General features: G+C 46.2%; 1 protein-coding gene across 4 annotated transcripts in view; it reads right to left on the bottom strand.

The window, feature by feature from the left end:
* Positions 1–16,698, bottom strand: part of PLPP4 (phospholipid phosphatase 4) — a 121,168-nt gene that overhangs the window by 64,253 nt on the left and 40,217 nt on the right. For 3 of the 4 annotated variants that reach the window (XM_025467436.3, XM_025467437.3, XM_035707936.2), the window contains exons 2-3: positions 13,508–13,616; positions 4,319–4,409 (exon numbers count right to left, since the gene is read on the bottom strand). In XM_025467436.3, the coding sequence (XP_025323221.1) occupies positions 4,319–4,409; positions 13,508–13,616 (200 nt within the window). The remainder of the gene's footprint in view (positions 1–4,318; positions 4,410–13,507; positions 13,617–16,698) is intronic. The other variant, XM_025467438.3, reaches the window with a different exon arrangement.

Raw genomic sequence — 16,698 nt, 5'->3', positions numbered from 1 at the left:
TTACTGGTAGCAAGAAACATAGCTTTTTTATTTGTTTCTGGCAACCTTCTCAGACATAATTCTAATCAGAGCAGCTGTTGGACTCCTTCCTCAGAGTAGGACATTCCCACTCGGTGATTATCTCCATGTTGACCCATAACCCGCTGACAGCTGTCCCTCTGTTATCAGACAAATCACTTTCTGAGAGGCAAACAGTCCCAACACCTCATGGGATTTTCAGAAGGTTTGACCAAGTGGTGTTTTCTGCCACCTAAAGCAGCAGTAACTTCTGGAATCCATTATTTAAAAATATACAGCATGGGGACTTTCTCTAAGAAGCTTGGAAGGACTTTGCTGGAGGAAGTACAGCTCATTCAAAGGGTACCTCACAGGTCCCTTCTATGGTTATCAAGACTGCACAAAAGGCAAGTCAATGTGATAGAAGGTCAAATGTCTTGCATAAGCAATAAAAAACTACTGATGCCCCATTCCAACGCTTTGTTGAATAACAAAGCATATGAGCTATCATTTCCCTTTGGTAAATAGTAACTGTTCAATAGTAGTTGAATTTATGTAAGAAAACAGCAGTGGAGGGACATTTCCAGGAAGGAGCTGCCTAGAGCAATTCCTCATCATCAAGGGAGACAAATGTGTTCTTGAGCAGAAAGTACCGTGCAATGGCCAACACAGTCGTCAAGGGCACTGGCCACAGAGACTGATACAAAACCTCTCTGCTTTTAACAAGTCATGGGAAGCAGAGAGAACAGAAGGGACCAGTTCAAATGAATACCTTTGTCAAAGGGAAACTAATCACCTAAGTGTGAGATGGGCAACAATGGGCCATGTTGGAGTGTGGCAACAAAGGATAGATGGGGCACTAGGGTGTACAGCAGAGTGGGAGTCACAGCACAGCACCGCCAATAACATACCAAGCAGGCAACTGGGATGCATAAATAGGAGCCAGGCGTGCAGGAATTCAGAAAGATCTTCCGATTACATTCTGCACGCACAGACCCGTCCTTCCAAAATGCAGGCTTCCCTTCTCTCTTGCCAGCTCAGAGCACTGCTGAGAGGTCTCCTTTGCAGAGAGGAGAGAAAATGCCCTGGGCTGTCTTCACTGCTGTACTCTCCCTAGAGCCATGACAATTAACAGGCCCTGAGATCACCCTGTGTGACTGGGGTCTCTTCCTGTTAGAGCTGCTTTGCAGGCTCATGCTGTGTTTTCCCAGCTGGGCCACGCTTCTTCTGATCCTGGTCCTAGCATGGCCTTGGCACAGAGGAGGTCTCTGGAACAAGCATCACCAGCTGATCTCCCAATGCTCTTGGGGAACTTCACAGACCACTACATCAATCTGGAACACCATACACGTCCCCAACCTCAGTACCAGCTTGGCTTATTGTAGCAAAGAGCAGTTCTTTGAAAAGTTTCAAGTAGCTGAGCTAGAAAATGTGTCGATGGGATGTAACCACCAACAGCTGGCAACTTCACTCTCTGACCCAAAAGCCTGAAGGAGACAGAAAACAATGGGGCTCTGGAGTGACAATATTTTAGAGTGAAAGTCATCTCAGTATTCTGGAAGTAAACTAAACTGATTATTTTCATCTGAATAGTACAACCCCTAGGGGACCAATAGGGGGGCCTCTCACTGATACCAGAGGGTAGACTGGGCCCAGATCAGATGCATGAAAGACTGGCTGAGCAGGAAATGAATGGCCCCAATCAGGATTGCTTGTTGATTAACAATAACCCAGTGGGTCTGTTTCATAAAAGCTGTGTTTACAACATCCCACAGCACTGCAGGTTTGAGAGAACAGACAAAAAGACAAGCCAGACTGTCCAATAAAGAAATTCAAAGTAATGTGTACTGTGAGTTAGCCCACAAGTGGCCTGTATTGAGAACACTACTGCTTATAAGCATCCCAGAGGATTAGAGGGCTTTTGTTGTTACTTTGGTTGTTGTTGTAAATTCAGCACTGCAGCATTTCCATAACTGGGGCCTCTATTATTGGCTGTTCTGCAGCCGAAATCCCTAAAAGCTGGATGCTGCATAGGGGCAAGCCTCACCCCTCTGTACCACAGCAGATGCACAAAGGTGGCCATGGTGGACATGCAGGTAAGAGGTCTTGGGATTCAGGTCTGCTAAAGGGACCTCAGCACTAAACCACTCTCACTGAGAAAGTCCTGAACTCTAGATAACATTGAAAATGCTACACCTGGTTTTCTGTCCTTGGTTTTTAAAGATCAGTCCCCAACCTCCTACTTCCAGGGCTTCCTAAAAGAAGTGATTTAAAAAACAAACAAACAAAGCTGTGTACAACAGGTGGCTCTTTTTCATTTCTATAAGGACAAGCTCTCATCTACTTAGGCAAACAGAACATCCAATAACTATACCTTCTCTGTTAACATACAGAAGGCAGGGTATGGTGTGCAATTTTCAAATGTCACTCTAAGGGAGACTTAGCAGAAAATGAAAAGGTCTAGAGAAGTAACTTACTGCCACAACAACACACAACTCCGGAAGCTGGCAGTAAGTTATAACCATAACCATGAAAGACAGCTCTTATCCACAGTCATATTATCTTGGGACTCCATACCAGGGGAGCAACTAGAATAAAAAGTGAGGTAAAGATATTTCCAGGTCAGCTGAGAGAGCTGCCAGCACATTTCAGGGACCACAGGGATACTCATCCAAACACCGCTGCTTAAGCCACATGTGGAGGCATCTATGCCCTCCTCCTTGGAAAAACTGACCTCTCTGCCACTTCAGCTGAGGGGACTGAGACCATGTGATCACAAATCCCCAAACCACAGATAAGCAGCCTGGGGACACACCTGACCTGAGGCAGGGCACCAGTAGGCTGACCAGAGACTCATGACTTTTGTGTCCAAGTGTGAAAAATGAGTTGAGCCAGAGGGTCTGATCCACAAGATGCAGAGCAGCTTGGAGGTGGGCACTAGTGCTGATGGTCCTACAGGTATGGGGCAGGAGCACCCACCACTGCAAGCCCAAACCTCATAGAAACCAAAGGTATGGGGCAACAGAAATGATGGCCACACTGTAGGATTAGGCAGGACACATGAGGAGAAGAGGGAAGGCACATTACAGAGAGGAGTGTATCTCCACTCCCAATGGCCTGGCTCCCTATTTCAGTCTCCACAGTGCACCTCTCTCCTTTTTCCCCCCTATTCTTGGATATCTGTGAGATTTCTGACTAAACCCCTAATTTATATGAGCTAATTGGAGACAGACTCTGTTCTCTTTGGTTAGAGCCCAACCAAAACGGTTATGTAAGAGTGCAAAGCCCCTTAACTGCTCGAATACCCCAGATTTTGCCCTTAGCCTCGCTCCTGTACCAACAAAAGAGAAGACCATATTTTGCTACATTTCCATTTCCTCAAAGCCCAATAATTTACAAACATACTTTGGGGGCAGGGGATCTCATTTTTCCAGATATGACATTTAACTGAATGAATGTAAGTCCATACAACATACCAAAAACAGTTCGTGTGAGGGTTTGGATCGTTTTTATTGAGGTGTCAAAAAAAATCAACATAATTCAGTTTTCCTAATGATCTAAAAGCTGAAAATCTGGCTATTGGGTAGTTTATTTGGGTTGCTAAACAAGTCAATTAGCTTTGTTTTCTCTTACTACTGTCACATACTCAGTCATTTAACAGGAAGATCTAAAAATGGATTTAATCTTAATGTCAAACTCCTGTCACATGCAGCTATGGCTTAGCTTGGGGAGAATTTATAACAATGGTGTTATAGTCAGGGGCAAAGATTGTGGCACTCTTCACACTATAACAATTGCTTAGCTGCCAAAATGCCCCCCACCATGCCAAAAACAATGAGTTATGGAGTTTATTTCCAATTTCAATTACATTGTACATCTGCTTTTGACCTTGGTGCCTCTAGGTGATTGGTCAAGAAGTCTGTGGCTGATTTCTGAACTGCCCGCAATATGGGCTTATTAGCCACAGATGTGGGCTTGGACAGTCAATGGTGACCGTTTCAGATTCGCTTTGCCTCATGGCCAAGAGCTACCCTGCAGCTTGCTGTGCCTGAACAGCACAGAGCTCTGATTGTACATTACGTAGGGCCATAGGGCCGTTCGCATTCAGCACAATGGACAGCAACAAGGCTGCGTGGAAGGTGAGGTGCTCGCCATCTCTGCACCCCCTCTTCATCGGGTTAAAAGTTTACCTTTCTTTGTTTCTCCCAAGCTTCGCTTGACCAAGAGAAAAATCAGTTGGGTGCAACAGAGATTTTTAAAACTCTACTGATCTAATTAAGTTCAGCCCCATCCCCTAGAGCAGGAACTGTGAATACTCTACCTAAGAAGGCTTCCTTAATTTCAGTCTTGTCTGTTCGCCGGATAATTTTCACCACACAAATAACAGCCAGGGGTGTGAGGAAAGAAATTGCCTGGAAAAAAATAACAAATAATCCCTTATGAGGACAGCAGTTTGCTATCAGAGGGCTGATTGATAATTAGTTCAAGTTTGTTTCATTTAGACTCACTAGTTGAATGATCTTACTGAACTCCTGACCTCAAACAAAGGAGGAGGATTTATATCTATACTTAGAGATGCTAAAGATTTAAAAAAAAATTGGAGGTCTGACTGTGGGTTATAACTGATTTGTAATTGCTGGGAGCCACGTTTAAAGTGGTGGCTTTTTAAACAGAAAAGAATAACCTACAATCAGGATGACTCATCTTTGCCAGCAGCCCCCTCACACCCTCCCCTGCAGAAGGGTGAAAGAAATCTTGGCCTCCCATCCCCAGCTCTCTTTTTTGGGGGGAGCATGTTGGACTTGCTTAGAGTCAATCGATTCATTTTCTTTGGTGTTCTTTTGTTGAATTTCATTTCCTCTGCAAAGCAGAGTTTAATCCTTTTGCTTGCCACCTCTCTTCCTTTCCTCCATGGCCTCTTCTCCTCTGGCCCAAAGCACACAAATGTGCAATAAATGTTTAATGAATCAAGCTGGTGGGATTCAGATGCAAGCAACACTCATTATAGAACCCACTATGAGGGACACCTGGGTGGCTCAGCAGTTAAGTGCTGCCTTCAGCCCAGGGCATGATTCCGGGGTTCTGGGATCAAGTCCTGCATCGGGCTCCCTGTGAGAAGCCTGCTTCTCCCTCTGTCTGTGTCTCTACCTCTCTGTGTGTCTCTCATGAATAAATAAATAAAATATTTAAAAAAAATAAAAAGAACCCACTATGAGGCAGGAACTACGTTTGGGTAGCATCAGGTACCAGCATCTCTTAAATCCTCATGATGGCTCTGTGACTATCTTTGCCAGGCTTAGGGACTAAAGGATGTGCCCAAAGATATAAAGCTGGTGAGTAGCAAGGCCAAGTTTTAGAGACCAGGTTTCCTGCCTGCCATATCTAGTCTTGATTTAGCATTCTACAATTAATAAGTTATTTTCAACATTCCAACAACCAAGAAAAAAAGTATTTCAGTTACTTCCTTATAACATCTCAGGCTAACAATATCAGAAGGGGCTAACTATCTTACAAATCCACAGCTGGCCTAATAGACAGTGGTGGGAAGGATGGGATGTGGAAACTATTGCTCACACTTTTGGAAACAGTGTTCACATTTTTGGAAATCTCCACCTGTACTCTAATGCAATGCTACTTTTTTTGGAAGGGGACTTTCTAATCGGGCTAAGGCATAGCTGGAAGACACTTTTCTTTTATATAAAGAGAAATCACCCAAATGACCAGAGTCTTTCAAAATGACTGGAGACACTCTACATACTTGCTACAACCAGACTTCAAGAGCTGAGCACATCTTGGGGTATCCCTTTTGGGAACTGTTTTTAGAAGCAGTTCATGAGACATGAGAAAACCCCTCTCCTTACTGGCCAGTATCTTTCCCACCATAATGGTAAACCAGGTTGACGAGCCTCCTTATCAGCTGTGGCCCTGAATGAATTAGCTGTTTAAACACCAAATTAGCAAGTCCTATCACCATGGAAGGTATTTGGAAGAATGTGGCACAAGTCTAAGGGCAGCTGTAGGAGAGGAGATTCAGAAGAATCTCATACAGAGAAACGGAGGATTTCCCCAAGGGTGACTGGAAAAGGCAAGACTCACTTGTGAGTTAATAGTTCCAGCAAATTGTGAAAGTTCCCATGAGAGCCTGGGTGGCTCTCACACTTCAAAAACAGTCGGGCTCACTACAATGCTGAGTTCCTCAAATATCCTCACAGGACATGTACATTTTGTAACAAGCATCTCAAATGATACTGATGCTGGTGCCTGCGTTAGGGTTTTGACTCACACACTCAGTGTTGAAAGAGTGATGACTGAAGCCCTTGCTTACTTAAGTCCAAAGTTATAGCTAAGGTCAAAAAAGTCCCTGGCAACTTGTGTCCTCTCACTTCAGACATGCAGACCAGGCCACACACCCTCCAACAGGGGAAAGCGGCTCACTGAACAGTGAACTGCACTGCAGTGACCCCACTGACAGTCACATATGAGAACAATGTGGGACTGAAGGAAACATTACAAGACAATCCCAGATGACATACTCTAAGGTTAGACTGAATAAAACCCCAGAAAAGATATGCGTTGGCAAGACTTTCCCTACTTCAGAGGCCGTCTACAGGAGATCCTGAGCAGGAGCGTACCAACCAAGAGGAGACACTGCAGGGGAGGTTGACAGCTCTAGGACTGTGAGTAGGGGTTAGAGAAGGCACTGGGGTGGAAGTGGCTCCAGGCTCACCCCTTGATGGCTAAGGGCATCTCCCTGAGCACTGCTCCCCAACCCAGCTCTTTTAACAGATCCTCACTCTGACAGCCCAACCAGACTGTACTTAATTTCACCTATTCTAGGACTTTCCCAGGTAGATGCACGTGGGTCTCTTTTCTAGAACCACTGACAAATCACTTCCAATGCTGGGCCAATCACAGCCAATGCTGGGCACCCTTGAGGGCCAGGGCTCCCCAGTTCATGAGCCTCACATGAGGGAATGCATCAGACCAAGCACCACAGCACCCACCCAGGCGGCCATAGAAATGTCTGCAAAAGACTGTGTAGCCGTCTTTCTCTCCTCCCCTCATCCTAATGACATTTGGGCTCTGGTCCCATTTCTTCTTCCTGAAAACATATTTGGCACATCTTTGGACAGCACAGGCTTCAAATCAGCATAGATAGAGATATATTGATCGTGTGCTCCCTTTTTCATAAATATTTTCCAACTAGAAGATGGAGTTAAGAGATTAGCCCCAGAGGCCAACACATTAGGAAAACAACTATCTTCTGGGCCAAAGCACTTCTGAATTGAGTAAAAGAGAAATGAATCCCCCTTTCACCAAATGGAATTAAACCCCATGTACGCCCTTCCCACAACTCTGACACAAGCCTTTAGAGGCTGCCCTTCTGCTGCCTGAGCCCATGGAAATGAAAATGGACACAGACACGAAGGTGGGGAGTGATTACTTCTACTTCCAAACAGATGTAGAGACGGAGGACAAAATGGGCAGGCAAAATTTCTCCAGTACTGTTTTCCCCTCAGGTTAATTTTGCCATGGCTTAAAAATTTCTTTGAAAATCCTGGGAATGAGCCCAGTGGAAAGACAGGGAATGGTTATAAATGCTTATTAAATGGGACCCGAGAGAGACCAGAACAGTGCGTTCCAGCCAATCACTGCTGTGGGATGCAGGGAACAGACTGAACTCTCTTTAGACTTGCATTTCCCTCCTGTTATGAGAACAGGGCTGCTCAGTATATATACATAAGTTAGCTAACCAGGGCTAACATGTTCTGGAAACTTACTGAGGGCCATGGTCTGTTGTAGGAACGTGAGGCAAATTAACACACTAACGTGTCCTTACTTTATGGATGGGAAACTAAGGCACTGAGGGATGAAGCAACCTGCTGAAAGTCGCACAGCTAGTAAGTGGTAAATTGGAAATTTGTAACCGAACTGTTTAAATCAAGCTTTGTGCTTTTAACCACGGTGTTTTAGCAATTCTGACCTTAGAAGTAAGAAGCATTAATAAAACATGGTAAATGCTTTTTCTCTGGAGATGAAGGAGGAAGTTAAGGGAGCTCACATCCAGGAACATGGATAAGTCACAGAAATGTTAGTGGCAGCTGTCATGGGTTAAGCACCTACTACGTATAAGGGACTTTCCTCACAGTTCTCTAATCTCCTAACCACTCTGTTGGGGGAAACATTATCCTCCTTGCACTACAAAATGAGAACTCAGAGCAGTAATGTGAATTCCCAAAGGCATGCACCTGGTGGGCCCAGGACACCCCCTAACTGGGCTGCCCTCCTAGCTGGGCTGGAGTCTTGAATCACAGCAATCCTCTAAGCCCAAATGTTTCATCTTCCAGTTGAAGGAAACTGAGCTGAGATCATTTTTGCATTAAAGAACATTTTGTAAGCTACTGATTAAGTGTACTCCACAGAAACCAAATATCCAGATAATATATATAAACCATTAGGCAGGATCTGGTCCACAGCTGGTTTTGCATGATGCTAGGCTCCAGGCTGAGAAGCCAGAGCTCTGAAGAGGGAAATGTAGGGAACAGACTCAGATTAAGGAAAGCCAGATGCAAGCTCCAGCTCTAACACTTACCAGCTCTGTGACCATGAGCAAAGCACTCCACCTCTTCCCCTTGGGGCTCGGTCTCCTCACCCATAAGATAGGAATAATAATACCATCCATAACAAATATTGTTGCTAGGATGCAAATGCAGTAGCAGTTACTGAATGTTTCTTATGTCCCAAACGCTAAGCGAAGCGCTGTAAATCTATCACCTCATTTGATGCTCTCAGCACCGTGGCAAGGGGAGGGAAGTGTTATTAAAGACCCCTTTTTACAGACAAGGACACTGGGGCACTGAGAGAGGAGGTGATTCTCCTGTCACATAGCTAGAAAGTCGATCACAGGTTGTCCACTCTGGAGCCTGCACCACAGACCCATCCAGAGAGGCCAGCAGAGTTGGCATCCAGTGAATGCCTATTGTTGGCTACAATGTCGTTATTTCCCAGGGAAAATGGAACAAATGACCCAAACCAGTAAAGGAGTACCAGGGTCCTGAGACCACAGGTTTGGGAATAAAGCACTCTAAGTTCCAGCCCACTATGCCCTGAGGTCTGAGCAGTCAGGGACGAGGTCAGGGACAGGGAAGAGCCTACTTTGCCCAGGCTCCTTGCCACTCCCTACAGAACGGACATCTCCACCAAGGACCTGCCTTGTGCACTGACCAATGAAATCAACACAGGAAGTGCCTTTCTGTCCCCAGCCACTGCTGCACCCAGAAGGTGGGTCACCCAGAGTGATGATGCAAGGCACAGTGCTGTCAGGATGCTTCTGGAAAATAACAGACTAGCCAGACTAGCATGTGTGAAGTGGGAGGGGCAGAAGTACACCAAGAACTCTGAATAAGCAAAGAGGCCAAAGCCAGAGCGCCCTGATGTTAGGATGTTAGCTAGAGAAGAGCTTGTCACTGAGGTTCATTCATATCAGACAAACAATGGGTGCAAAGTACCTTAATTTCTGGCATTTGACAGAAAGGTGTGCTGAAAAGTGCTTATAGAGACAACTCAGGACATGCAACGCAGACAGCTGAAAAAGCCATGCTGCGAGTAAACAATTACAGCCCATCATAGAGAAAAGAGCTGTCGAAGACTTTACCAAAAAGTCTAAAAATTAAACTGTCTATCACGAGCCAGCTTTGTCTCTTTTCCTCCCCTCCTTCTCCCAAAATTGACTTTCTGTCTTCCTTAGAAACATCCTACCCTAAAATAGGAAACCCTGTTATCGAATCAACACCATATGAAGAATATTCTACAGAAGTAATCTTCTGGACTCGTTGTGGCCAGGGCAAAGGACAGGTCTTGGGTAGATTTGTTTTTTAAGCCAAGGAAAGCAATTGGGGAACACCAATCATTCCTTCAGCTCATTACCTGAGTTACCTGTGACCATCCAATTCCTGTTCATGTCTGTGTCCCCCATGAGACAGGAAACCATATCTTGTTCAGCTGTGTACCTCCATCCCCCAGCACCATGTTGGGCTCAGGCAGGTGCTTTGTAACTGTCAGCTGAATTAAGTAATAATCAGCTAACCTGAAGCTTCTCCACAGTCTGCTTCCTTCTTCTGCCCCCCTCACACACGGATACCCTAAACACACTCCTGTTCACTGGGCCCACATGGCCCCTGCTCTCCGGTGTCTGTGCTTTTACACACCAGGTCTTCTGCGTGCGATCTGCTACTCACCACCTCTCCATATACCCCGAGCCCCCATGGAGACATCACAGTTGAAAGGAGCTGGCATTCAGATCTGGGTCCAGCAACTGGTGGTATATAACCTTGCACAAGCTGCTAAATCCCACTGGGGTTTCATTTTGTCATTGAAATAATGGGTTCACAAAAGTGCTGACCTCAACAGATGTGAGAGGGACTATCTGACATGCTGCTGTAAAGTGGAAAGCACAATTCCTGTATTCAAGAGATGTTGGTGGTTGTTGTTACTGCCATGGTGATGATGATGATGGTGATGATGATGATAGTGGTGGTAATGGTGCTGCTGCTGATGATGATAATGGAGGTGGTGATGGTGGTAATGGTGTTGATGATGATGATGGTGGTGGCGGTGATGATTATGATCATGGTGGTGATGGTGATGATGATAATGGTGGTGATGATGACAATGATGGTGGTGGTGATGAAGCTCACTAAAAGTGTACTCAAGCCTCTAGTATTTTCTAGATTCTGTTTTGTTTAGAGTACCATCTCCCCCAGTCACCTACAAGACCCTTAAGGATAGACCTTCCACATCTGATTTGACTTCCAATCACCTGAAGCTCCTATGGATTTCCTTACCCACAGCAGGCTCCTGGAAGTGTTCCCTGAATGTACAAAGACACAACTACTAAGACAGCAAGCAAAGAATATACTAAGAAGCAAAAACCAACACAAACTAAGTCTTCCTACACCAAAAAGCAGATTTTCAAAAATGCTATGATAAATCCCACACTCAGGAACAAACCATGACCATATCTTTTGAATAGGGAGCAGCCTTCCATAAAGGCAGGTAATGGTTTGTGAACATCTAGGACATGTTAATTCAAGATTCAGTATATGTGAAAAGAATTCTCAGTCTCTCTGCTCAACAGGAACCCAGAATCATCAAGGGAAATAAACTCTTAGAACTAAACAATCCAACCATATTCAACTTCCAGGTTGACAGACATAGTCATCTTAGCTGACAGTGCCAAAGACAGAACAAATGAGGGGGGCTCCCTGGTGTCGTTATCACCATTCACTCTGCTTAACTTAATTCCGTACCATTCTGATACTATTTTTGTGACATCTGAACAAGTGGCTCATCTAAAATACACATGTGCATGCACACACACACACACACACACACACTTCCAGAGGCCTAATTTCCCAATCAAAAGACATCTGGGTTTTTACCAGCTGCCTTTCAACAATGCTTTGGTTAGAAAATTAAATAAAAGTTTGCCTTTGGATTAAAACATTCCAACCAAAAGTAAAACAGACCCCAGGATTTTATGTATTAAACAGCAAAACTTGAGCTTTCTAAGGAAATCAACATAGTTTTAAAGAACAATATAAAAGCATGTTTTATTAGAGTCTTCCATAAACATTTGAAGGTTTTAAAGAATCAGAGCGAACAAATGTTATTTTATATTAAACTCAATAAAATCCAAGTGACAAAGCAGTTTTCCTCTTTATGTTACATGTATTATAAATGTATCTACCACTTTCCTTGTGTTATTATGGAATTGTATTAAATCTTGTGAGAAAATGAATGAAACGTATCCACTACTATTAACAAAACAGAAGGTTGAACTTATCTCATTTGGGGATTCAAGGGTAGGAATCAGGATTTGAGGCTGAATACACTTCTATTCTCTGAGAATCACAGAACTGAATAACTCCTTTACTGCCTCCTAACCATCCCTGCCAACATGCAAATGTGCCCCCTCCTATCTGTGTCTGCAGCCAGAATATTTGTGGCATTTGTATCTAGACTTCAAAACATTCCATTGTTCATAAATCTAGGACACAGCCACAAATTTCCCACAATATCCCATATGAACACTCATCTCCAAATTGTGTTTTATAGCACATAAAATGTGAAATCTGTGAGGAATGGGGGTAAGTGGTAAGTAGGAGCTTCCCCTTCTCAAAACCATGGAGTAAACTAGTGAGACACATACCAGTTCCTTTATTTCTAGGATTTATAGAAGATTTGAGTAAGAGCAGAAATGGAAAAAGTCTAATTTTCATACTCAAGTGTTAGATAATGCCTGAACTCTTCAAGTCCCCTGAAATTTACAAAAATCCAGTTTCATTTCCAGTGGAAAAGCAATTATTAAAGAGCAATTAAAGTAACACTTCAAAGCTCATGTGATGTTCGGGGCATTTCGGGATGTTTTCAGACACAAAGATCTTTCCAATCATCACTAATTAACAAGATCTCCTTCATAAAATCAGAGGGATTTCTTTCAAAACACAAAAAATATTCGCTTGTGCTCTATGAAATCTCAGGACCAACCACTGAAGGTCCCAGAGGCACAAGACATTAACGGCTGGCCAACAGGAATAAACTTCAAGCTGGCCCACCAAGTCACATTACTGTTCTGTAATGAGGAGGAGCTCAAATATTCCCTCTGCTACAGAAAGGCCTGATGGCAATTCCCCAGGAGGCAATTAGCATCAGCAAGGAATCCTGAACACTGGGTTCCTGACCTACAGGGCAGCCTCATGGCTGAGACTGGGCTCAGAGCTTCCTGCTTGGATCTGAATCCTGGCTCTGCCACTCACTGGCTGTGTGGATTTGGGCAGGTTCCTTCTTTCTCTGGGATGCAATTCTGCACCTGCAAATATGGACAAGACTGACAGCTTTCTCACTGGAATGCTGGTGAGATAATCCTTTCTCAAGCTCTCAGCAAAGGGCTTGGCACATAGGAAGTGAGGTGTAAGAGGGGACAGCTGCCATGGGGCGGGGTGAAGAGGTGAAAGTAATGCCACTATATCTACCAGCTATTTGGATCCTGGCCCATTTATTCTAGAAGTAGAAAGACACAAAAGACTATCCAGGGATTGAGTCATACAAGGTGGGGGTCATCAGTGGTGTCACATGACCACCTAGAAACCAAAAAGAGCAGTTAACAGAGCTGTCTATGGGGCCTGAGTTTGGCAAAAATCGAGGTTTATCCCAGAAGGAAATGGAACAGGGAAATCTGTTTCTAGTCTTATTTTACTGTAAATATTTGGAAAGAACTCAGGTAAGCAAGTCCCTTCTCTTTCCAAAGTGGCAGGCGATTACTAGTTCTCACATGACCAAGCAAGCACCCGTCATGACCTGGAATTGAGTTTAATGTGATGGGCTGCTCACCTCCTCTTTCTTCCAGACTCCTCACTGTCTTCAGCAGGGGTTAGAAAAGCAGAAATGAAAACCCATTGGTTCATACTTGGGAGACTGGTCAAATCAGCCATAAAATAATGGTACTTACAAACATGAGGCGGGTAGGTATGTTGTCTGATTGCACCAAAGGATTTTTATAGAGCCAGATCTCTTCTGGCTGGATGACTCTCTGGAATGGATCCAAAAACTCTGTAAAACTGAAACAAAACAAAGACAGACTTGTGAGGGCTTGAGCACTCATCTGTAGCCTGTAGTTCCCTGAGAAGGCCACTCCCACACGCCCTGGGTGGAGAATCCAGCCTCTGGGGAAGGGGAAGGAATAACAGGCTGCCTCAGGAGGGAAGAATGGATGGAAAGAATTACTGAGACTCTGTAGAACCTTCTGGCAGCACGTGCCAGCAAAGACCCATTCGGAGCATAAAAGAACAGCTGCAAAGCTGACATACAAAGACCCTCGAAGTCGGATCTCTGATGTGAACTAGGAGCCGAGGAGCAGAAGGGGGGTGGCAGGGAGGTGGGGGGCTCGGGGTGGGGCAAGGCCAGGCCAGCAGCGCAGCTCTGGGAAGGAAATGGGCCCCCGTGGAGCAAAGGTGAGGGAGCAGCCTGCACCACCTGGGCCAGGAACCCCCCCCACCTGGGGCCCTGTCCCCCCTCCCTCCCCCCCACCACGGCGCACTGACATGTCGCCACCAGTTGGGGGCAGAGTGAGCAAGAAAAGCCTCCCAGAGAAGACAGGAGGTCTGGCAGGAGGAACACAGGGGGAAGGGAAGGGAGGGAAGGAAAAGGGGAATGAGGGGCATTCTGGGGCTGCTGCCAAGAACGCAGGCAGCATGAAGCATCCACGTCCTCCTCTCGCCACCCTCCCAAGCCCCCCGCACCCCGGGAGCCCACAACAGGTGCATGCAGAGCAGTCACCACCAAGAGGAAAAACGGGGTGGGCAGGGGCGAGGGGGTCAGAGCCTGCCAGGACGTGCTTGGCTTTGTCAGATGACCCTCCGGCCCAGGCGTCCTCCCTGCGGGCTCGGTTCAGTACGTGGGTCTGACAGGGTGGTGTCACCCATCAGCCCAGACTCAAGAGAGGGGAATGGACTCCACCCCTCAGCAGGGGTGTAGCAAGGTCCCATCCCACGGGCTGTCAGCGTTGCGAGGGGCCCAGGCCCCGCCCTCACAGACCCCAGAACCTCGATCCCCATCCCTTCCCCACGCAGCAGGCCCCGCCGCCGAGCACGTCCCTCCTCGCTCCGCTTGTCCCCCAGGTGTTACTATCCTTGTGGCTATTTTTTAAAGCCTCGTGCACCCCACCTTTTGCACAATTCCACATCCCACCCTGGGGAGCTGCTGCCAGAACGCATCTATCAAGCAAATTATATCCTCTGGGAGCAGCGGAGCCAAGAAAGACAGACGTGCTTTCTCCAGCCACGCTCCAGCCACCGGTGTCTGCCTCTGAGAATCCAGACGGCGAGGCAGCCACGCAGAGGACTTGGGTCTCCCAAAGCAAACAGGGGCAGAGGTGGGCATGTGGTGGAATGGAAAGGTCTGGAGACGGTACAGGGTGGTTGCCAAGAAAGGACATCCTGGGCCTGGAAACTGCCTTCCACAAGCTCTCTGTGGGTGCTCTGGAAGCTAGGAAATGGGAAGCCAGCTTCCAGCGAGGGGGTCGGGCATGGCCTCCGATGACCTGTTCACCAGGGCTCACTACGCACTAGGACGTCCCAGAGCTGTGAGGTCAGCACGTCCCACACATGAATGTGCCCAGGAGCCACGTGGGAGTCTTGTGCGTACAGGAACCAGACAGTTGGCACCTCCAGCCGCTGCCCTGTGGCTCAAACCGCTTGGAGGCCTAGCCCAGATCTATGGCATCAGACAGGATCTTCATTTTTAACAAGCCCCCCAGGGGATTCATGTTGAGCCTTGACAGTTGGACACACACAGCTCTCAGGCGGGAAAGCCAGTGCTCCCCAGCTTTGACCTTTTAAGAATCAAGTGGGCCAGTGTTGCCTTATTCCCCCTCCTCCCGTACAGAGACTTTCCTTTGAGACTTTGTAAACGAAAAGCCTAGAAGAAACTTGTCATGTTCCTGCTTAATGATGAAATCAGCATTCCCTCCATAAATAACCGGTAAACAGCCAAAGAAATACAGTAAAAACCGAAGACTGCTACGAAATCCGACTTTGGTGCTGCTGCCTTAGAGCCTCACCTGGCCTCTCTCTGAGGTCCCCCAGAGCCTCCCCGGCAAGGTGTGGGGGAGACGGAAGGAGAAGCGAGAAGGCGCGAACGTGTCCTCCCCAGGACTGTGGAGGCAGGGGCTCCCCCCTGCGTATCCTCACCCTGCAAAGCCCGGAAAATCATCTCCAACACCACAGTGGACGTGGAAGCAGTTCAAAAGGTTTTGATGGGAAAAGGAAGGAGTTACTACCAAATAAACATAAATTTTTCTTTTGCGAAAATTGTAATCCAAAGGCAAGTAACTTGCTGTTGGATTTGGATCCAAGATAACGCTTTTTTAATTTCTTTGCTGTTTGAGTTTGACAATTATCTTAATCTAACTGTATGTCAATTTCTTCTTGGCAAAGGAGGACCGTTGTCCTCTGAAGACTATTGTCTTCTCCCAGTTTTCCGATGATGGGGTTTGAAGAACTGGGAAAACCTACACTATCAAAATTCAAAGATGTTATTCCAGTTTTTACGCTGGGCAATTCTCTCTTTAATTCATGTGCAAATCATCCTTAGGCTGGGTTCCTATTTTCTTTCTCTCTCCCTCTCTCTCTCTCTCTCTCCTCTTTCCTTCTCTTGGTGGCCGGTCCTGTTTTCGCAGCTCAGCCTGACTTTAAGCAGCCTGCAATACCTGCTTACATAGGAAGGAGTACAGTAGGGGACAGATGGTGGATCACGTTTGCCGACCATTTATTCACTCAACAAATACTGAGTGCCTACGATGTGCCTGGTATTGCCCTATGAGCCCTGGGGAGTAAAACACACACAGTCCCCACTCTTGCAGAGATTATAGGCAAGGAACCCTAAATGCCAACTAGCTGGGGAATGAGATGTCGAGGTCTTCAGTCACAAGTATCAGAGTGCTGTCTACCCAGATCGCCAGCCCACTCTGTTTTAGGAGATGTCAGGTTAGGAGTGTTCCAGTAGCTGGACCCATGAGATGGCCCCTAGTCTAGAGCAGCTTACGAGGACTCTGACTCCCTAGAAATGTTATGGGATGTATTTCTATCACCGTTCACATGTGGAATGCACCAACAGATTCAGCCCACAGTTAGGAACCCAGAA

Source organism: Canis lupus, chromosome 28 (genome assembly GCF_003254725.2).
Source record: "Canis lupus dingo isolate Sandy chromosome 28, ASM325472v2, whole genome shotgun sequence".
Lineage (NCBI taxonomy): Eukaryota > Metazoa > Chordata > Mammalia > Carnivora > Canidae > Canis > Canis lupus.
Note: the sequence above shows the minus strand (reverse complement) of the source record. Positions and strands in the feature narration are given on the sequence as shown.